Source organism: Stegastes partitus, unplaced genomic scaffold (assembly GCF_000690725.1).
Source record: "Stegastes partitus isolate 25-593 unplaced genomic scaffold, Stegastes_partitus-1.0.2 Scaffold323, whole genome shotgun sequence".
Taxonomy (NCBI): Eukaryota; Metazoa; Chordata; class Actinopteri; family Pomacentridae; genus Stegastes; species Stegastes partitus.
In genome coordinates this window covers 236,114-259,169 of record NW_007578054.1, presented here as the reverse complement: position 1 = coordinate 259,169, position 23,056 = coordinate 236,114, and the positions used below count along the sequence as shown (strand labels likewise).

The 23,056-nt window shown below is 38.7% G+C and overlaps 1 protein-coding gene across 1 annotated transcript in view; it reads left to right on the top strand.

The window, feature by feature from the left end:
- LOC103358636 (acid-sensing ion channel 1-like) overlaps positions 1–19,594 on the top strand; it is a 55,823-nt gene extending 36,229 nt beyond the window's left edge. The window contains exons 3-10 of the mRNA XM_008283672.1: positions 14,085–14,235; positions 14,384–14,511; positions 15,649–15,799; positions 15,939–15,995; positions 16,312–16,465; positions 18,925–19,016; positions 19,102–19,181; positions 19,475–19,594. Of these exons, the coding sequence (XP_008281894.1) occupies positions 14,085–14,235; positions 14,384–14,511; positions 15,649–15,799; positions 15,939–15,995; positions 16,312–16,465; positions 18,925–19,016; positions 19,102–19,181; positions 19,475–19,594 (933 nt within the window). The remainder of the gene's footprint in view (positions 1–14,084; positions 14,236–14,383; positions 14,512–15,648; positions 15,800–15,938; positions 15,996–16,311; positions 16,466–18,924; positions 19,017–19,101; positions 19,182–19,474) is intronic.
- The last annotated feature ends 3,462 nt before the right edge of the window (positions 19,595–23,056 follow it).

Here is a 23,056-nt window from a genome sequence, read left to right as displayed (position 1 = left end):
CTCTGACAGGCTTTTGGCTCTCCAAAATGAATTTCCCCCACATCCTGCTGGAAGGTGATTACGGCTCATTATTACACATTGCATATTATTAGGCATGCATCAAAGAGACTTCCACACAAATTTAAACATTCACAGGACTGCACATATACAGACAGGCGCACTGACGTACCTAAAAGTACATCACCGTCTCTTACAGCTAATAATGCCTAATTCACAGCTAACCTTTTGTCTTGGTCTCTGCAGTCAGACGTACATGCAATCATCTCACTCTGGAGACTAATTTAAGCTCTACAGAAATGACCACTATTAGACTCCACTCAGGTAGAATTCATTGAGACCCATTGTGGGCACCAGCTTAGTGTTTATGTGACACAATAAGAAATCTGGTGCCAACAAGCTTCATAGTAAAATAAAATATGCATAATCTAATATAAATTTTTACGAAATGCATCCCTTTGTCGTTAAGGGTGATGAAATTCGTTACCATAGTAACACATTAAGCACTAAAGTACGATCGTTTCTTGGTCAGGCAGCTTAAATACCAAAATTACCACATCAGACAGACAGAAATTGAAGCAGAGTTGTAAGCGAGAGAGTCCTTGGTCCCACCACTCCCCCCCAAAAAAGCCAATCATCTGCTTTGTAACAGCCGAACTAGGAAACTTCCAGCCAATCATGCTGTTGCACTGACTCAAGTGTGATGTTGTGAAACTGTGCATATGCATGGTAGAAGAATAATCTATGAGGAAGAAATTTATTTTCATCATCAAAAGTCTTAAGCCATTTTTTTTTTTATCAGATTCTCCTCATTCATTAGACATGAGTCTTGTTAGTCCAAATGAACTTCCTGGGGCCGTTACCAAGATGGCTGCTAAAGGATGACGCTTTCAGTGTTGTCCACATCAAAGCAGCTTTTACAAATGTTTGCCGTTATTTTCACTCTCACTACAGTTTTTAAATGTTATAGTTTTGGATTTCTTTACAGTGTAGTTGTCTTTTCCTTTGTTCTCCTTCACACCTTTTGTTGACCTCATTACGTTTTCATCGGGGTCAAAGAAAAGACATAAGATGTAATTTTTGACTACTTGACCACACACTGCTCAGTTATAGATGCTTGGATGGGGAAAAAAATTCTGCAATGCTGTTATGTGCCTTAGTGATACCATAACCCACAGAGTCACAATGGCTAACTTTATGGGAAATACGACATGTTAAAATACACCTGAATTACCCAAGAGAATCATATAACTGTAAATTCACTTTGCAGTTGCTCTGGTTAAGAGTTGGAGTGCACCACCCAGGCTACATTACCCAAACTTGATGTCCTTTAGGGCAAAAGCGAGGAAAACTGTTAAGGAAACCAGCCACCGTAAAAATGGCCTCTTCTCTCTCTGTTGTTGTAAAGGAAACTCTACTGCAGCCCAAAGGAAAGCTCAGGGAGGCTGAGGAGAACTTTATTTCCTCAGGATGTCACACTCCAGAACATGCTGCCACAGTAACGGGTCCAGTTTATTAGAATTTCTTTTTTCAGCCCCTCACACAGGAGTTACACTAATTACTGCATTGTAAATCCTGCATGTCCTCAATTTCATGTTCAGACTTCATGTCCATTATCACCTCACTGGTGCTCCTCGTGTATTTTCCTGTTCGGGCTCATTTTTTCATGTTATCTCGTCTCATTTTCCTTCTTCATTTGGTATTATTAAGTCTCTCAATTTCACACTCCACTAGTGCTGTATTTTGCACATATTACCTCACATTGTACTCGTATTTTAATGTATATGACTGAGATATATAGACAGTGCAGTTACACTTGACACATGATGATTTAATCCTAGTTAACCCTGCTGTCAGCCGCTTAGAATGCCCTCAGCTGTAGTAAGGCCTCTGCACCTCTGACTCGGCCTCGGGCTGTTTACCCCTCGATGTTTACTCAGCTGTGCATGACGAGAGGGCGGTGCACGCTGGAGATACATCGCGGCGAGCTGCTGCTGCTGTTACCGCCGCTGCTGCGATGGCCTCTCCGCCTGCCTGGCATTTCTCTCGAAGCAGAGAGCGAGCGTGGGCTCTGCACATGGCTGGCACAAGCGGGGCCGGCAGGAGATTTGTAGGCGACGATGATGATTGAGACATGCAGGGAAAAGGCAGGCAGAGGAGGTTTGAACATCCCATGTGGATCTGCTGCATCGAGGTTTGGCACAATGGGCTGGGGAGAGAAGGTGGAGGGTTTGACAAGCGCTGAAATTATTGCTACATGTCATGATTTGAAAGTAGTGCCAGACTGCCATATAGATTTTTAATTTATAAATATTGTAAAAAATAAAATAAAAAACAAGCTGTATATCACATAACTAGATAGTAGCGAATACCAGAGTCCTCTAATCAGCTTTTTACCATCTCGCTCGGCTCCTCTTTGCTCTCTTGGGGGAAAGAAAGAGGATGTCTGCTAACTGCAAGCGCTCCTACATAAAATTGAACAGCTCTGAATGAATGTGAACCGGCAATTCTAAGACATTTATGTCTCCCATCCAAATTCACAAGACCATTTCCATTATTCACCAGGAACCGTGTGCACTGCAGGAATTTGAAAGTATCATTTTTCAGCAGTTATTTAAAGTAGCCTTTCAACAAAAATCTCTCCCTCTCTTCATTTCAGTCCACAGTAGACATACTCTCAGAAAAATAATGGTTCTTAAATGGTTCTCTAGAAGGCTCTCTTGTTCTTTCAAGTGCCATGACCAGTTGATGAAACTCCTTGTTTAAAGAATGGCTCTTCATGTACTTGTGGTTCTTTAAAGCACTGAAGGTTCTTTATTTTTATTGTTTGGTTTGATGGCAGCTAATAGCATAGAAATGAAGCTGAAACAAGCAGTTGTTTTCATTATCGATTCATTATTTGGTCTATAAAACACCAGAAAACAGTGAGAAATGCTCCTCAGAATTTCTAGTATCTCAAACTGGTCTCGTTTAGTAAGCTGTTCTGTCTGATCAACAATCCAGAACCCAACAAATGTAATCTATCATGATTGAAAAATTGTGCAAAATCTAAACAATTGTCACGTCAAAATACAACAAAGTGGGTGTAAAAAGAACTGAAAGATCTGTTTTGAAAATGGTTCCTTAAAGAATGTGTTTGTGCTCTAAACTAACCATTTTTTGATGGTTCTTTGAAGCACCTTTGGGGGTTCTTTAAAGACCATCTGAGTCTTTGTGAAACTAAAAGTGGTTCCTCTGTGGCATCACTGCTAAGAACCATTTTTAGTCCCAGTTAGAACCTTTATGTTTGTGAGTGTAGGTGGGAGGAAACGCAGGGAGTCTTCCTTCAGGGCATTATTTCCTCAGCGCGTCGCGCCACTGCGAGTCCATCAACCACAGAGACCATGGATTGTGTTAAAACAACAATTAGTTGTCCTCGGAGACAGACAGTAGCCTGCCGGCTCTGCTGTCTCCGCTTGATCAGCCGTTTCTGTTGTTTTGTTGTGATTCTCTTGTGTTTTTCTCAGGAAGGGTGTCTCTTTAATTCTCCACTGATTTGGATCCCACTGTGTCACATCTATCAAAATGATAATGAAAAGCTGGTGCCATTTTCTTAGATTATTTCATTATTTTAAATGTCAATTAATCTGCCTATTATTGTGTTGATTTATTAATTATTCATGTTGTTTATAAAATGTCCGTCACAGTTTGCCAGAGTCAAAGGTGACACCTCTGGATGTTCAGATTTTTGTTAAACTTACATGTATTCAATTTACAAGAACATAAAACTGAGAAAAAACAACAGCAGATATTCACATTTTACAACCTGGAACCAGACTTCTAAAAGCCCATGTGTTGTAACTTATGGCCTTGTTGATGGTATGTTACACTTCCAGGGCTGTTGTCATCCTCACAGTGTGAGCAGCAAACCTCTCTTCTAACTTTATATATATATAGCATTGATTATTTATTTTCCAGATAACTTTACCAGTGTTTAAGAGGAGGACACCTGCTTTGTATTTACTCAGGTACAAAATTTTTAGCTGCTTTACTTGAGTGTTAATTCATGCTACAACTCCAGTACATTGATGGAGAAAATACTTCACTCCATGTATTTAAATGATTAATTTTTAATACACAGTGTATTGTTAAAGACTAAACTGATGACCCCAAACCTTTTAACTTGTGATCTCTTATGAAGCCTACAGAGGTAAAATTATTTACTTTTGTCCATCCATCCATCCATCCATTATCTATACACCGCGTAATCCTCACTAGGGTCATTGGGGGGCTGGAGTCTATCCCAGCTGACTTAGGGTGAAGGCAGGGGACACCCTGGACAGGTCACCAGTCTATCACAGGGCTACACTTAGAGACAGACAACCAAGCACACTCACATTCACACTTACGGACAGTTTAGAATCACCAATTAACCTCAACATGTTTTTGGACTGTGGGAGGATGCCGGAGAACCTGGAGAGAACCCACACTGCACGAGGAGAACAACTCCAAGCAGAAAGATCTCAGGCCAAGATTCAAACCACAGTACTAACCACCACCCCACTGTCCTGCCCTCAATCTTGTACATAGAAATATAATATATAAAACACAAAAGGTATTTTTTAAACAAAAGTTGAATACAAATTTATATAGGAGCTCTTTGGAGTGACTCAACCCGTTAGTTGGGACCTTCTGGTCTAAACCACTTCAACGTACCTACAGAAGGTAAAACTCATGGATTAGCTACAACAGTGAACTGCTGCTTATGCATCATATAATCCGCTAATCATTTTTCAATTTCTTGAAAATTGTTTTGTCTGTAAAATGTTAGAAAGTATGGAAAAGATGTCCTTCACATTTTTCCAGAGTTCTGGTGACAACTTAAAATAAATGGTTTTGTCTAAAACCCAACAAGGATTAAGATGCTACAAGCAAAAACATGTTTTTTTTTGTTATTGCTTTTTTGCACCGTTCAGTTTTGAGATTTGGGGTTATTTTGCTCCGTAACATATTCTTCAGTCTGTTCCAAAGAAAATATCCAAAATGCTGTAGGTGTTTATTTCACTCTACTTTTTCTATTTGTATCTGTACATTTTAGTTATAATACATGTCTTTACTTGCCACTTTCTTAAAATGCATATTTTTTTCTAACTCTGAGCCAGAACTCTCCATTTTAGTGGTGGTTACATTCACTAAACTTTTCAGTTTTATTCCTATTCCTTCTATATTGTATATTGTTGTTGTTCTATAAGTTTTCTACAGAGCAGTGTGTTCATATATCATTTATAGCCTGATTTATAGAACATTTTACTCGCTAAAACATGGCAGAGAAGGAGTTTTTCAGGCTGTTGGCAATTTTTCAGGTTTATGGAGAGATGAAAAAAAGATATCCAAAGTGCCGTCTGTAAAAACCTTTTAATCTAATCAACAAAATTAAGCACAAATGCCGAAGCCGGCTTCATCTAATGTTCAGATTTGTGTCCTGGTAGTTCAGTTTTAGATATATCTTACCTCATTTGCACATTTAAACATACATGTTACATACAAAAAGCAATTGCGTTATTGTATGTAATCAACTGGGGAAATTTCGTGGTGATGTCTGTGAGGTAAAATTTTACTTTAGTCACCTGTAACGTGTCCCCTGAGCTTTACTAAAGCATCACATTCTTTAACAAGCTGGATCCTGAGACTGTTTGGCCTTTTTGCGAAACAAAAATTACTAAAATTATGAAATGATCATCAAAATCATTGTTATTAATCATGTGTCAAACTGATTGACTAATCATTGCAGCACTGTTCATTTGTCAGTACTAATACTACCACTATAATATAAGCCTACACGAGTACATTTAGTATTTTAAATGCAGGACTTTTACATGTACCTGAGTATTTCTGGATTGTTTTTTTTTTTTTTTTGCTTCCACCAGACAGAATCACAACCTTTCAGACCCCCTTCATTTCTCCTCACTTGCTGAATGTTGTGATTTTGTTTTATAACGTCTGTCCGATTTAAGTCTTATCTCAAATTCACTCTTTCATGCTGTGATAGTGCTACGGTCAGCACAGTCCTGATTTTCAGATCGGAGCAGCACTCTAAGGCACATAACTTAAGTGAATACACACTTCCATTTTTCTTCAAATGATATGCTGCCCGGTCTCCTGCAATCTCCCGAGGTGCCCCTTTACCCGGCGCTATGATGCTATCGTCTCTGAAGGTGATAGGTACTGAGAGCCGGACGGTGTCTGGGAATAGGATGAGAGAGGAGGAGGACTGTCTCTACTGGCCTGTGAAATATTCATCAAATGAAGCAGGAGTGGGTGGGGAAGTGCGGCAGGAGATGGAGTTGAGTCCACAGGGGAAAGAACATCATAGCTCAGGAGACGCAAGGGAACCACGAACGAGCGATTCAAACCAGAGAGGAAGGAAACGTAGCGAGGAAGGAAACATTGTTATTGTGTGGGAGCTGGCGGTTAAAATCCCAAATATGATAGATAAAAAATTCCCCTCACAACAGTGGAGGAGGTTTTATGATATTTCATCTGTAAAGGTGGTAAAGTGGGAGAGAGACTGATGATCGTTTTCTCGAAATATTAAATTTTGACATTTAAACTGATTTCTGATAAACGCTCATTTTCGTCAAGTAATGGAAAAGTTTAACAGCTTCCATCCCCTGATTTCTCCTCTTGTTGTCGCTAACGTCAGGAGGACTCATCGTCTAATGTGATTCAGTGATCACGACACAACCGTGCTCTGCAGCCTGCAACAGTTCCCCAGCAGTCAGTGCACTGGACACGATGATTCTGATTTACACGATCAGTTCTTACTAAATATTTTGATTCTGACATCCAGAAAGAAAGGTTGATACTTTTGTGGATAATACATATTCAAAGGATGAATTGGATTCTTATTGTCACCAAATCCCATGAAAAGACAATTATGTTTGTCTGTGTAGACGAAGCCTGATACAGCTAATTCCTCAAAATAATAATTTCTCTTGTTTGATTACACCTACTAAAAACTGCAGAGTTTGCCTGCCGCGTGGTCATGTATATGAATTGGCATTAAATTTTCATATGCCGTCCCCAGTGGATGAATCTTAATGACTTTTCTCCAGGCACCAACATGAGGTTCACGTTTATGATTCTGCGGTAAATGTCATGAATGACCAGCAGATGGATTGGATGGATTTCTATGAATTCGATACAGAAGTTCCCTTCAGGATGGATTATAATCAGTCTTTCAGTTTGTTTGATATTTTGATGTATTACCATCAGCCTCAGCTGTTTGTCACTATTTGGCAAATGTTAACACACTAACAAACTAAACAAAGATGTGAACATAATAGGCTGAACATCAACAGATTGCTGTCATTATGCTCATTTTAGCATGCTGCAGTTAGCATTTCACTAAAGGAACTCAGGGAGCTACTGCCTGGCTGATGTTTAAAAAGAAAAGTATGTGTTTGTGATCTGTTTCTTAAAAGAGGCCTCCCCTGGTAGAGGTTGCGGGGTCTTTGTCGGGTTACGCCTGGTCCGAAATAGACACTCAGAAAGTAAATTGTTACCTGTTGACCTCAGTAAAGTGGTTGAATTCAATGTAAGATGGCTATGTATATAAAAAAAATAAATCTCCTTGTCACGATTTAAAGAAAAATCTTTGAAAATGAAATGAAATACTGCACCTTGACAGCTTTTTCCACTGCATTGCTCAGCCCTGATATGCATTACAGTAGCACTGAGGCTGATGGAAATAATATTAGTTTGTCAAACAAGAGATTATTAAAATTCAGATGCTGGTTCTAGATTAACAGTCATTGGATTGTCAATAGGATTCATACTCTGGGCACCATAAACGTCTGTATTAAATTTCAAACCAGTGTTTAGATATTTCAGTCGGTGTGGATGGAGCAGACGGATCCTCCCAAGGGCTTTGATATCCGCTTTGCTAAAAATACAAGACAAACTAGTGAGGATAAGTACGATGTGTGTAGGTTTTAACTTTTCGGATCATTCTGAAACTGCAGGTACAAAGATAGCAGATGTCCTTGCTGCTGGATTTCTCTGTAGTGCAGGACAGTCTTCGGTCATGTCTCTCTAATTAGGAAAAAAAAATGTTTCTTCTCAGTTATCTTTACTCCCCCAGAGGAGCCCTGCAGTTCTTCTCTACCTTTTCTTGTTTGCTTCTCTTCTTTACTTCTTTATCTTGGCAGCCAGTGACTCAAGGTCTGATTCCATATTCTGGGCATCATAATGATACAAGTACACACACAAACCCCAACATGCCTCTGGCTTTCAATCCCCTGACTATACTTTATTTTCTCTTTGGAGTGGCTCGCTGTTCCACCTAAGACTGGTTATTAGCGTGGTGAGTCAGCTATTCATTCAGAACCTCAAAGAGAGGAGGGGGAGAGTGTGTGCCATGCTTCTATTCTTGAATTATTTCAACCTTTGTGTGGCTTACTTGAGTGATCAGACTTTAAGATCACCCATCGTTGAGAGTGTAAACTGCAATCAATCACCTTCTCCGGAAGCATCACTTTTTAGCGGCACGTAGCTTTGCTATTTTCCTTTGGTTTTTTTTTAACACACAGTTGAATAATCATGCCTGCATGCTGTGGGGTCCTGAGTGAAATATCTAATACTGATATTGAAGGGATTGCCATGACATTTTGCACAGAGTGTTTTTTTTAAAAGTAAAGCAAATACAGTGTGAAACAGAGCTGTAAAGAACTGTTTACCTCCCTCACCCACATTGTTAGATCAGGAGGATGATGTTTTGTTGGGTGAAATCTAAACACACTCCTCTTTCTGTAATATTGCTTTGCTACCAACAAACAAACTAGTGGTGAACACTGTAAAAAAAAATAGTTTTATTAGAAATGACTCAAATTGTACAGTTGTTTTCTGGAAGTTGCATCGAAAAGTCTGTGAAATGACAGATGTTATTTGTAAATTAATAACCCAACAGTTATGTTAAGTGTTGTGCCAATAATGCCAAATTATTATTTCATGAGAATGTAGTGTGTTATTCTTTTTTAATGCTTTCTTAATTTACATACAATTTTTTGCAAAATTAACATAATTATCTGTAATTAAATGTGCTGTTTTTTATATAAACGGCCACACTATTGATACATTATTTGTCTTTGTAATTTAATGTAAATGGTCTTGCTTTTATATTGTTGTATACTTTGTATTCAAACTTAGGACACAAATGTCTGTAAATGTGTTGTTGTTGCACTTTGTTTGAATAACTATTTTAAAATGTTACTTTTTTTGTTGGCATCTGTTGCTGCCAGCCATTAAAATAAATTAATAAACAATTTTTTTTTTCATTATTCTTTACTGTGACGTTCACAGCGAAAGTAAATTTTGCATTTTACTGGAAGCAACATGAAAATATCTATATTTAGCATGAAACAATAGAACAGTTGACACAGGAGCACAGCACTTACTGATGTCCCTGTAAATCTTTAAATTCACTGTGTTTTACACTTTCTATTGCCATTAGTTTGTTCAGTTGTTCATTATTATAACCAAAAATGTGCAGAATTAATCTCATCAGCCTCTGATGCACTTTGTGCTTATCACTAATTAGCATAGCTCAGCATGCTAACATGCTAAATTAGGATGGTAAAATATTGCAAACATTATGCTAAACAACAACATCTTGGCATTGGCATTGTAAGTGGGTTAGCATTGTGACATTAGCATTTAGCTGGAGGCACCTCTGTACCCGCAGAGTACAGCCTGACAGAGCCACTAGCATGACTGCAGCCTCTCACTCTCTTATTAATATGAGTCCTTTTATTTATTTTATAAGTTTATTCACGTATGAAGGAAAGCGGTATAGTGTGAAATCTCCCAGATTTTCCAGGTCAGCTGAAATCCTCGTCAGATTACAATCCTGAGTTATGAAAGATGCACAATGGGATGCCATAACTGGGGATGTGTTTTTTAGTGCCGGTCACTGTGGGCTGCTGTCTGCTCGCTGCTGCATTCAAATAGCATTTTCCCAGTGGTGGCTGTTTAAGCATACAGCATAATAACAGTGAAAGTGTTTGCACTTTACCGAGATGGCTTTAAAGTCTTTGAAAACATCCCCATAAAACAACGGAGCACTAATGGATTGAACTTAGCCTGCTGAGACATCTCTCAGCTGCTCACAGATTGCAAGACTGTATTAAGACCTCACTAAATGGATGGCAAAGTGCATGGATTTGTGATTTAGAGATTCTTTCAAAATTTGATGCGGTTATAGAAACAGATATGCATAATTATGGGCATAATGATTAATTACAGCAGAGCTCTGTTGAGTGCTTTTCAATACATGGGAAATTGTATGTGAGTGACAGTTTTATTGATCACACAGCTCTGAAGATTATAGTCCGTGTAAGTTGCTGTCACTAAGTAATGTATTAAAGTCTGTGGGAAAGGATTGATTTACTGTGTGAAATACCTCTAAATAAGTAGGTGGCAAAATGGTGTATAATAAATAAATAAATCAAGCGACACATGTGTCCTAAATAAAGGAAGAGTTTCTCTCTGTATTTACTGTAACAGTTACAGTCCGTCACGTTCCATATGATTTCTGCTGCACTAAACCTGCATGCATGCACAATAATTTATTCATTTCTCATAACTAGCAGCTGCAGTATGCATGTTGCGCAGGCTTTGTGCATTATACATGTTTTGTGTTTTCATTCTTGCCACCGTAGCACTTACCACTCTGTGACATCAGCTGTTCAACATGAGGAGGAGAACGAGTGTTAGCTGACATCCTCTTACATCTGCGTATCGATCAAGCTGCCGGCTAACATCATGCACCTGTCACACACATGAATTCAACATTTATGTCGTTATTGATTTATTTATGAAGTGCAGCCACTGTATAATCTGACACATTTATGCTTTCATTTGTGAAGAAAAGGGCAGAGCCTTTCTGCTCTTACAGATGTTCAATGAGCCATCGAGGTTCATAGACTCTGTGATCAATAAGCATTTCTCTGGCATGCCAGTCAGTTCGCCACTTTGATCCACACTGAAATATTCTGACAGCTGTTTAAAGAATTGCCATGAAATTTTGTGCAGATGTTCATCATCCTGTCAAGTTTGGTGGACCTTTCATTTTTTTGTCATTGATTTTAGTTAAATATCTCAGTAATTATTGCAAGGATTGCCATTAAATCCAATAAACACTTCAAAGCATTAGTTTTCTATGTCAGAACACAGTAAACCTCAAACGCACAGTGTAAAAGAAAATCTGTTAAAGAAAAAAAAATGAAGTAAATTCATACTTTTTTCTGTGATTTTCTTGGATGTTATCTGTAATTTAACAAAACGGCCAAAAATATTTTTCAATCCGTAAACGACATTTTCCCTCAAATAGCAGTCGTCTGTAAAATAATGTATTGTTTTGTTTCTTTGCTGATCCAAGCACAGTAGAATAAATAAATAATAATTATAAAGTGTAATTCTAGGGTCAAATGTTTAAAAAAAAAAAAGAAGAAGAAGAAGAAGAAAAAAATAGTTATTGATTTGATGTGTACATTATTTACAGTTTTGGCCTCTTTGTTTAAGGTTGAACTTTTTTCTATAATGTTGCTAATTATTACTTGTATTTAAAAAAAACATATGTAATAAAATCTGTAAAGCAACAGGAAGTTATTGTTAAAACTGTTTTAAAAAAATTGATTTTTTTGACTGAATAAATTTATGTTGATTAACACTTTATCACACAGTTCTACCCTTTAGTTTTCCCACAAGCTATGCAGCATTCAGCAGTATCAGCTCAACTCTATTTTTAAGTCTACGTGATAATTACAAAGAAATAAATACTATGACACACAAACTTCTTATTGACTCACAACTTTTTCATCTTTGTTTATATTTTGTGGACATGAGCTCCACTTTTTTCCATCAGGGTCGCACACACTCCCTTGTTTGGATTCAAATTTGATGACTGTGTCTCCACAAACTTTGGGATCTGCTCTAGAATTGAAAACTGTATTTTTTTGTTTGTATTGAAGGACCCGGCGGGGGTGAGGGCTGCCTGTGATGAGAGTAAATATGAGGTTGATGGTGCACATTTTGAGACAGTCTCTCGTGGAAGGCGTTCAGACCATTGCCCTCGGTTGTTTAGATCTCACTTCTGCTCAGCTGGCCGATCGTACTGTGAGGCGGGTGGAAACGGGAATGCTGGAGCTTTGATTTTGAAAAGTTACAGAAATGGTTTGGCACCTGCCGTCCCATTACTCCCAGTCAGAAAGGTGTGACGGGGTTTTAACAAACAAACTCTTTAGGAAACATTCCCTTTAGGTTTGCCACTATTATTCTTACGCTATTTTAAAAATTCCAGCCTGCAGCACATGAAAGAAAACATAAATGCATGAGTCTAAATGTGCCCACGTATTATTTGTGGCCTGTTTTTTTCTTCTTCTTTTTTTTAGCACTGAGTGTTTTCCCCACTTTGATTGATGTCTGCTTCTGCAACCAGCAGCAGTCCCTCGCTGACTTTACATGATAGATGGCCTAAATGTTTAAACTGCCCTTGGCAAGATCCAAACTCTTTCTCGACAATTACTTGGTTGGTTTGTTCTTTCTAATCATAGATATGTCATTCTGTGCCATAATGCTGAACAATAGCCAGCTCCGAGCGTTAGCAGCCAAACTCTTCTCTCTCTCTCTCTCTCTCTCTCTGTCTCTTTCACTTTGCATCCCTGCCCTCTGTTGCTCCCTGCTCTCCCACTCTCTCCCTTTTTCCTCCCTGCATGGGTTATGTGACTCATGCAACACCAAACACTCAAATGCAAGATTAACCGTTTGCCAAAGAAAGCTCAATATTGTGACGTTTCTGTCTTTTCATCACCACGCCGTTCAAACATGTCGCACGGGCCTCTGCTGATATCTCACAGAGGTTCAATCTAACATCTGTGTCTCGGCTTTCCTTGAAAATTAAGGCGGCATTCTTCCTGGCTGGGATGCTTGGTCTCCATGGCAACATCAGGTCCATTATAAGTGCCATAAAGAGCATGCGAGGGAATGTTAAATCACCAGTCTGCCAGTCTCCATCACCTCTCTGGGTTGATTGTGTAACTCACACACCCACGGGAATACCTCCTTTCTCCCTGTTTCTCTTCCACTCTGCTTCTCGCTCCTCTTTCTCTCACACATTTCCCTCTCCTCTCCGTCTCTCTCATACTATCTCTGTTACATACACATGTTAATATGCACACATGGATCAGAAACTGAGTCAAACACTGACCCCTAGTGGGAAAGCCTTGTTAGATCCTCCAAGGATCAGTCCATCTCATATCATCATTTTTTTCAAAAAATTTCAGCTCGACCATCTCTGATTTGAGATAATTGTATTTTTAATTTTTTTTTAAGTTGCCTGTCGACCCACTTTCAACACGTTTTTCCGCACATTGAAATTCGAGGATATGTTTGGACGACATTGTCTGCAGAACTTTTAGAAAGAAAAGCCTGACATTTTTTATATTTTTTTCTTCTTATGTCGTTGATTCTCAATCTGCGATTTTGGACAACTAGATCAAATTTTCTCTGATTGTGGGTGTGGGTAAGCACACATTACCAAAAACAATGATAATGCAAAGGTCAGCTAGGGCTATTTTCCAAACCATATCACAATACGAAGAAGATGATGAAGAAGAAGAAGCCGTGTTAATACAAAATACCTGATTACAAAAATGAAAAGATTTTTTTTTACATTTCATAACTAATTAAGTACATATGACCAGTTGTTCCACAAAAACAAAAATACTGCTAGGTAGTCTGATCTAACTGGATCTGAGTTCTGGAGTTTCAAAGTTCTCCAGATATAACTAATCTGTATACAAATATAACTAAAAAATATATATATACATTTTTTATGAGCTATATTTTTTATATTTGCACTCCATGTTATAGGCATAAACCTATCTAAAGTTTATGATGAAAAAAGTTTCAAGCAAATCCAAGATGGTCAAGCAGAAGGCCCCTGGTGATTTAAGATGGAATAACCTCTAACAAAACTCTCTTAACTCTTGCAGGTTTTTTAGAAAATATACAATTTAATAAGAAAGAAATCTCTCTTATGTGTCATCCAGGTCTTTACTCGCTATGGGAAATGTTACACCTTTAATGCCGGCGGTGATGGACGTCCTCCCCTCATCACCACCAAGGGAGGTATGGGTAATGGACTGGAGCTCATGCTGGACATTCAGCAGGATGAATATCTGCCAGTCTGGGGAGAAACAGGTGAGAGGAGCATCGATCACCAGGCAGATGAGGTTATCTGTCACACTTTAACAGTGTGTGCAGTCATGTGGGCGTTGATACCTCAGAGTATAAAACTCTGTCTGGATTCATTAGTGATCCCACACTCTTTGGCTTTGTCTCACTGCAGATGAAACTTCATTCGAAGCTGGAGTCAAAGTTCAGATCCACAGTCAGGATGAGCCGTCCTTCATTGACCAGCTCGGGTTCGGAGTGGCACCCGGGTTCCAGACATTTGTTTCCTGTCAGGAACAGAGGGTACAAACTGTTGCATGTGTATACCATAATTCTGGCTTATAACAACTGGAGCTTCTTTTTCTTACTTTTGTGCATCAGTTTTATCCATTACGACAACATTAAATCCACCAAAGTCATTACAGACAAACAATATTACATAATCCCTCCAGTGGTCCCAAACCCAGAAATGATCAATGTACTATTGACTAAAAACAGAAACGTATCCACACATCTGAGGAGCTGGAATCAAAGAGTTGTGCTTAAAAAGGACAAAAACTGTTTGGTTACCAGTACATTTCTATCACTTAATTATTTTTTTATTGTCTATGATGCTCAAAATGTTGGCTTTAGCCAATTTTACAAGCAGAACTCCATGAATAGGCTTAGTTTCAGCTCAGTGTTGAGGATTTACAGATTTTCTGTGTTTTAAATAAACACAAATGACATATTTTGGGATTTGGGGCTATTGATTGAATGAAATCAGCCATTTGAAGAATCAGAAACAGGTTTTTTTTACCGACAAATTTTAGTCGCTAAGTTCAATATACCAGTCACAGCTCAGTAGGTCAAAGTTGAATCAAGAAGTTGGTCTGTAAGGTTCGCACCGAAGGAATCAACAAAGTTTTATTCTATTCTATTCTATTCTATTCTATTCTATTATAGTTATGTAATTTTATTTTCCTTTTACTCTCCACAGAAACCTGGTTAACCTCGAGTTTGTTCAAAATCACTCTGTTTGCTTGTGTTTGTTGCCCCTTCTGACTTATTTTTAAGGATGTTTCAGTGTTTACAGGATGCAGCAGTAGCTCTTTATTAGTGATAGCAATGATGCCCAAAACAATGAAAGTCAGATTCATGTTGTTATGAATCATAATTTAAAGTCGCGTCATCTTAAATCTCTTGTCGATTCATGCAGCTCTAGAGTGAGACTCAATGTGGTTTTATTGTTTTGTTCTTGTTTTTCCTGATGATTTATTCCTGTACAGATGGCAGCAGCCTGTTTATTGTTCTTCATTCGCTTTATTTGTCATTTAAACCTTCTCACAATTTTAAAAAAAAGATCACATTGGCCTCATTTTCAGTTTGCACAATCGTTATTTCTCATGTTTGGCTTGGATTAAAAACACTGCTAACAATACTGGTGATGTGTTGTTGCAGCTCATATATCTCCCTCCACCATGGGGAGACTGCAAGGTGACGCCCATGAATTCAGACTTCTTTGATAGTTACAGCATCACAGCCTGTCGCATTGACTGTGAAACGCGCTATCTGGTGGACAACTGCAACTGCCGCATGGTGCACATGCCTGGTAGGACCGCGCTCTTTCTCCGTGTTGTATCAGAGTTACATCAATCACGCTGCAGCACAGAAATTACTGAAGGCACTTCAAAGAGTGGAGGAAAAAAAAAAGGAAAATTAATTGATGTGCATGTGTGTTGCTGCTGCAGGCGATGCACCCTACTGCACCCCCGAGCTGTACAAAGAATGTGCTGACCCAGCTCTCGGTAAGAAAGAGGCTTCATCCACGTCTGAATCTTTAAACAACACATAGACGCACAGCTGTGTTTCCATCACTTCAAAGGACACTACAGTAGCTTACATTCCTTTCCCACTGACGTCATCTGACCTTACTCTGACCTCAAACCAAGTCTTGATTATTAAATTTAATGAATTTTATGATGAGAACTTGCCTTTTGTTCCCAAAAGGAAGGCAGGTCCCCACAGATTTATGTCACGACAGCACAAGACACACATCAGCCCATGACGTCTTTAAGTCACTGATCCAAAGGTCAAGCTGTGCTCTGGGTTTTTTCTCTCCAGATTTCCTGGTGGAAAGAGACAATGATTTCTGTGTGTGTGAGACGCCGTGCAACATGACCAGATACAGCAAAGAGCTGTCCTTTGTCAAGATCCCCAGCAAGGCCTCTGCCAAATATCTAGCAAAGAAATACAACAAATCTGAGCAGTATATTAAGTAAGTATCTGGTATATGTTTGGGTGGATTGTGCAGGAAATTTCCAAGTCTGCAAATTAGAATTATTGCAATATTCATTTATTATTTTCTTGATGATTAATAACTGATTGTCCCAAAAGATGTCAGAAAATCCCCCCCACAAAACAACAGAATTTTCAAAAACCTAATGAGATGTCCACAGATGTCTTATTTTGTCCACCAACAGTCACATAAGAGAAAAGACAGAAAACCCACAACCACGACGCAGTGCTGTTCATGTTTGGAATTTTTTCTTGAAAAATAACTTAAATGATTAATCAGTAATAAAGGAGATGTGCTGAATGACTAATTGGTTAAGTTATAAATGGTTTTAGGTTTGCAGCTTAATAAGGAGCTTCTCAGCTGGAGAACTAAAACAGACTGCTCAGCACAACGACTGATTTGTGGCCTTTAATCGTGCAAACAGATGATCTGTGTCTCTTTGTATGACAACTGGAGTGATTCAGCAGTGCAGTACTGACTGATGAGACTGAACTGATATTTCGTTTGTCAAAAGTTTACTCTAGGTGCAGGGTGGCTTGGTGGTTAGCACTGTTGCCTCGCAGCAAGAAGGTCGCCGGTTCGCGTCCCAGTGAGGATCTTTCTGCGTGGAGTTTGCATGTTCTCCCCATGCAGCGGGGGTTCTCCCACAAGTCCAAAAACGTGTTGAGGTTAATTGGTGATTCTAAATTATCCGTAGGTGTGAATGTGAGTGTGCTTGTTTTTTATGTGTGCAGCCCTGTGATAGACTGGTGACCTGTCCAGGGTGTCCCCTGCCTTCACCCTAAATCAGCTGGGATAGACTTCAGGCCCCCTGCAACCCTAGTGAGGATTAAGCAGTGTATAGATAATGGATGGAAAAGTTTACTCTCAATTTATGTATTTTTGTTTTTTGTTGCACAATAATTATTGTTCTCTCTTATTATTTTCATATCAAAATCAAATCAAATCAGGTTTATTGTCATTTTGCTGTACATACACAGTAGTACAGGCAAGACGAGAGAGCGTTTCTTCAGGATTATTCAACCAGCAAGTTTTGCGGAATGCACGTCTGTAATAAGTCACTAAACGTTCACTGTCGCTGTCTCCTGAAGGGGCCACTGCATCCATGCACGCCGCCATTCATATCTGTTCATATCCTATCCAGTTTGTGAATCTGTTTGAAAAGATTTAGATAAGACAACTTTATTAATTCCTGATCAGGGATATTCACACCTTACAGCAGCCAGATAAGAATGAAGCACATCAAGACAAGAAATACAGAAGTGAAATAAAGATAAACGTAATAGTGGACTATGTACACCTTCCACGTGTGCAGGTATGGCATGATGCAGAACTGTCACCACATTGTAAAACACATGGTGTGTAGAACTGCACATTAAAAGTTATCAAGATAACTTGTTATTGCGCTTGAAAAGTTATGAAGAGAAACTTCATGTTGCTCGCTTAGTGTTGATATTAGTAATATTAAGAGGGTAACAGGAGACATTTTTTCCTTTAAAAAGGGGCAGAAATGAAGTAGCAGAGGCTGAAATAGCTTTATGTCCTAAACTTCCCACAGTTAGAGTTTGAAGAAATGCGCAGCAGTGCATTCAAAATTTGGTTTAAAAAAAATAAACATACACAATTTCAGAACAAAGTCTATGTTCAGATTAAATACTTTAATGTTACAGCTGACCAAACTTTTCTAAAAATGAATATTTCTACACATACATGATAATAACACATAATACGTTCGTGTTTATGATTATATATCACACTCAGTGTTGTTGATAGCATTTGTTTCGCTAATCTGAATCTGCAAAATAACAACTTAAGAGATAAATGTAGTGGAGTAAAAAATAGATTTCTGTGTGACATAAAGGAGTGGAAAACACTCCACGATTGTAACAGATATTCTTTCTCTTGATTCATCAAATCTGAAAACAGTGTGACTTGTTGTCTTTTTCAGAGAAACAATCCATCAAATCGCTTGCCATTATTATTCAGTATGTGTATTTAAATGAAGTAAATGCACTTTTGCACCACTTCCCCTAATGCAACAGGATAGCTGCTTCACCTTCTTTCATCTTCAAACTTGTTGCTTGAGTTTAGATTTCATATTCATGTTTCAGACATAGAGACAGTTAGTCCACAGAAGAAGCAGGGTCTGTCCCACATAGAGGATTTATTTACCCCACAAAGAGATTTTAGATTCATAGATTTAAATTGAGAATACATTTTTTTTAACCAGTTTTGTCGACTGGTGTTTCATCTACTCAAGCAGGAGACATTATCGATTATCAAACATTCAGAAATAAGAGCAAAATGAACAGATTTCTGTCTAAAAAGGTAACTCAGATGTATTCTCTTTACTGTGCGCAGGCTGATCAGGTTTACTGTCGTGTGTTTTGTTTTGTTTTTTCCTTCTGAGTCTTCACCTCTTTGTTTTGTCTCCACAGGGAGAATATCCTGGTTTTAGACATTTTCTTTGAGGCTCTCAACTATGAAACCATTGAACAGAAGAAAGCCTATGAAGTGGCTGGACTTTTAGGTACGGCTTTGTTTCCATTACACACTGTAGATGTTTCTGTTTTTATTGTAGGTGATTGTCAACTCTCAATATTCTCATATTCCAGGTGATATCGGTGGTCAGATGGGTCTATTTATTGGGGCGAGCATACTGACCATTCTTGAGATATTTGACTACCTTTATGAGGTGAGAAAGTGTTTACAGAGAACATTCCTTGTAATAAACTGTAATTTTGTGTGAATGTTGGTGTTGAAGCAGTTTTAAGGGAGCTACAAAATGCCCATGTGCCATTTTATAGTCGTATTCCTCATGTTTTTTAGTATTTATTCATCATGGTGGGAAATGCAACTCACTGAATGTTTAAGGTGGTTAATTAAACTGTAACTGAATACATAAAATGTAAAACATTGTGTGTGGGAGACCTTTTGTCTCTATGTTCTTACTGGCTTCATTGAGACTGTTTTTTTTAATCTCCTCAGGTGATAAAGTACAGGTTGTGTCGCTGCTCCAATAAGAAGCACAAGCACAACAACAACAACGACCAGACGACGGTCCTGAGCTTAGATGACGTCAAGTGTCACGTCAGTAACTTTCACTAGGCTTCTGCAGCCGCGAGCAAGGAGCCGCTGCACTCTCTTGTCTCTGAGCAGCTTCGTGGACTTTGTTCGTTGCAGTTTGCCCAACTGCAGGAACAACGGAGGAGGTGTGTGAACTGTGCCTAATTTTGAGGTTTCGCAAGCCAACGAGGTGAACACAGTCGCGTGGCTGGCGTAAGTGGACGGCCGCACGAGACAGCAGGGCAGCAGAAAACCAGTGATCAACATGTGATGAATTCAAAAAACGTTAGAATAACTGCATGGTCATCTGTAAACACCTTTTTCAAGACATAGTAACAGATACAGCAACCGAGGGCATGAACTAAACACGGGTTCAGCTGTGCGGTGGTGTTTGTCTTCTGTCGGCTGTGACAGAGTTTTTATGTGACATAACCATTCATTTGCAGGAAGTTTTTATCTCTGTTCTGCTTTTCACTTTTACCCTTTTCATGTTTGTTGGCTTTACCCGCTTTTTCACCAACTCTCCACATTCATCTTGAGACTGTCTTCCTTCATTACACTCAGTGCATTCTGCCAGTATACTGTACTACCTCATCTCGTAGGGGCGACGAATAAAGAATTTATGAGCCAAGAAAAACTAACACAAAGGAAATTTTCATGTAGAGAAGCGGGTCGTTTTCACAGAGGCATTTTCCCGTGTCACAGTGGGGAAAACGCATTTTTAACGATGGCTGAGGCACCATCTCGGCTCGATAATGTCATTTGATTTTCCTGCTATTACAAGTAAGAATGTCTGCTGTGGAGAAAAAAAAGGCCTGTTATGGTAAATATCTAGTGTGACAAAGCCACAAGTAGGAAGTCATTAAGTCAAAAACTGACTCAGTATTTTTGCTAACATTACGCACCACAAGCCACAGGTCATATGAGAGCAAGAAAAAAAGAAAAAGGCTGTTGCAGCAAAATCCCTGAATATGCTGAGTTGCCTTTTGAGAAGTCAGCTTATTGGCTTTCTGGCAGACAGTTACATGAGAAGACTGATACGACTCTCATACCTGTATGTTAAATATAAAAGTACAGCCTGTTGTTAGCTCAGTTTAACAGGACCAGGTTTTGTAATAAACCACCAGCTGGAGGGGAAGAAATATTAAGGATTGTTCCCGATCTACATTTCAAAGTTTGTCACAGACGTCCACTTTAGATTTGTTGAAAAAACAAAAGAAACACTGCTCCTTCTGCACTGAACAGCTGATACTAAGAGGAGACGACAGACAGAGTGCAGGAGGACACTGCAGGAAACTGACTCTCACACGATATTAGGCGCAAACATTATGATCCACGCAGGGATAAATCAAACATCCCACTGATGCAGCAAATCCAGGCGTTTGATGTACAGTCAGTAGATGTTCGCTACCAGAATGACAAATTTCACAGTTGCTCCATTACAACGCCAAAACCACAAAATCTACAACAGCAGTTCGTTGTTGGAGTTTTTAGTTTTATGACAGGACAAAGTGAGTGAGTCTCTTTTACATCTGATTCTGTCATAGATTATGTAGAATTGCATGAATCCTCTGTGGCATCACCCACTGGTTGCTGAAAAGCACTTTTGAAGCTCAGTATTTAAGCTTCAGCCATCGAGATCATAGCAGTGACTCCTCCTGACTCGTCGCTAATCCAAAAGTGAGCAAAGAGTTGAAGCATGAGTGGAGCAGAGGTTGATTACAGACTGTCCTATGACAGTACACACCTGTCACTCAAAGCAACCATACCTTTAATTATGAGGAACTTTAAGCCTTAATAGAATTTAAACAGGTGAGTTCTATGAAAATTTATCAGCTGCACCGTTGTCATGAGCAAAGAAATAAGCCTCAGAGACCAGAACAGTTTTTTGTACCAGGCTGTAAACATGTTTATTTCTGCTGTAAGGTTTGACATTTTAACAAGGGGGTCTGTGGGGATTAACTTGCTTTTGGGGCCAGCCTCAAGTGGCCATTTAAGAAACTGCAGCGACTGTCACATCGGCTTTATTTTTCAGCTCAAGGTTGCCAGATGGTTTCAGTGACGTGTGTCAGATAAACGCAGCTCTCTCGTGCTGCTGCTTGTTGAATGCTAAAGTTGAGGAGCATCTTAATACTCACTACACTGCACATAAATAAGGAAACAAACAAACAAATGTTGTTTCATAAAACAAGGCCAGAACAACCATAAGTGAAAGTCCTCGGCACACAACTGTTTGAAATCTGGACACATCAAAGACACAAACAAACTTGACAAATATTAGATTTTTAGTATATGATCATCTTGGCCAAAATAATTCAGAATAACAATATTGTTACCACATCTATAGAAAATTTTAATATATGTTATATGTTGTTTCTATGTTGGAGTGTCACTGGATTATCAGTCATCTAGCAATCGATTATTTGCAGTTTTATCACATGTGTATTATTACCATATTTATACCATATTGCTACACACCTGGATGAATTCATGAGTGGCCGTCTCATTTAGGACACCACAATGTCCAGAGATGGCCCAGAGCTAGTTTAGCACAAAGATGAACTCTATTTAGGCAAGTTTATCTGTATACAACATTCCGTATACAAAACCAATTAAAAGTGATTAATGTTAACGCATTTAAATGTTTAAGAAGAAAAAAATCAATCAAATTTAAATGAAAAGAACAAAAAAAGATCCAATAAAAGCAGAGACAACTTTAAACCACATTTTATAGGGTACATAAAGTGGCACAATCATCAAAGTGGTGTTTCTAAAGAAAATGGAATCCTCTTGACGAAATTGTTTAATCCATATAAAACAAGAGGAAAAACATTAAATCACCCCTTTACAGATAATGCCTTGGCAGTCTCACAGTGACAACGAGACACTAGGAAGGCACTTGACAGAGCCAAGAAATAGTCTGACAGGTAATAAACAAACTGTATACATTATAAGGTGACACTTGAAGGTGCTGATAGGTTTCTCTTGTTTACAGTCTTTATGCTAAGCTGAGCTACCTTCATATTTGAAGCAACACGCATGAGAGCGTTATCAGTCTTCTCATCTAAACCTCTACTAGAAAGCATGTATTTGACTAAATGTTGACTGTCTGCATCAAAACACAAGGAATCATTTGGAAAAACATGCAGTAAATGAGCAAAAGCAAAAGATGGGCAGCAAAAAAATTAATAAATTCTTTCTCAGTGTACAGAAAATCATTTTGATTATTAGTTTTTAGAAGAAAAAGTTGAATTTACGCTTAGATTCAGTCCCTGTAGGTCTCAGTAAAGTATGTTTTGAAGAGTCTAATGCATTCATTTCAAAGAATGTCATACATGTTCACCTGCTGTTCGTACCATTTCAGGGAATTTCCCTTCAGCTGCGTTAACATGGCGATGTTGCATCAATGAGGATGAATATGCTAAATGTGCTTTTCCATCTTGTAGGGCTCTGACTTGCATGTAGCAGTGTACAGCAGGCGTCTTCAGTGTGGTGCATCCACGC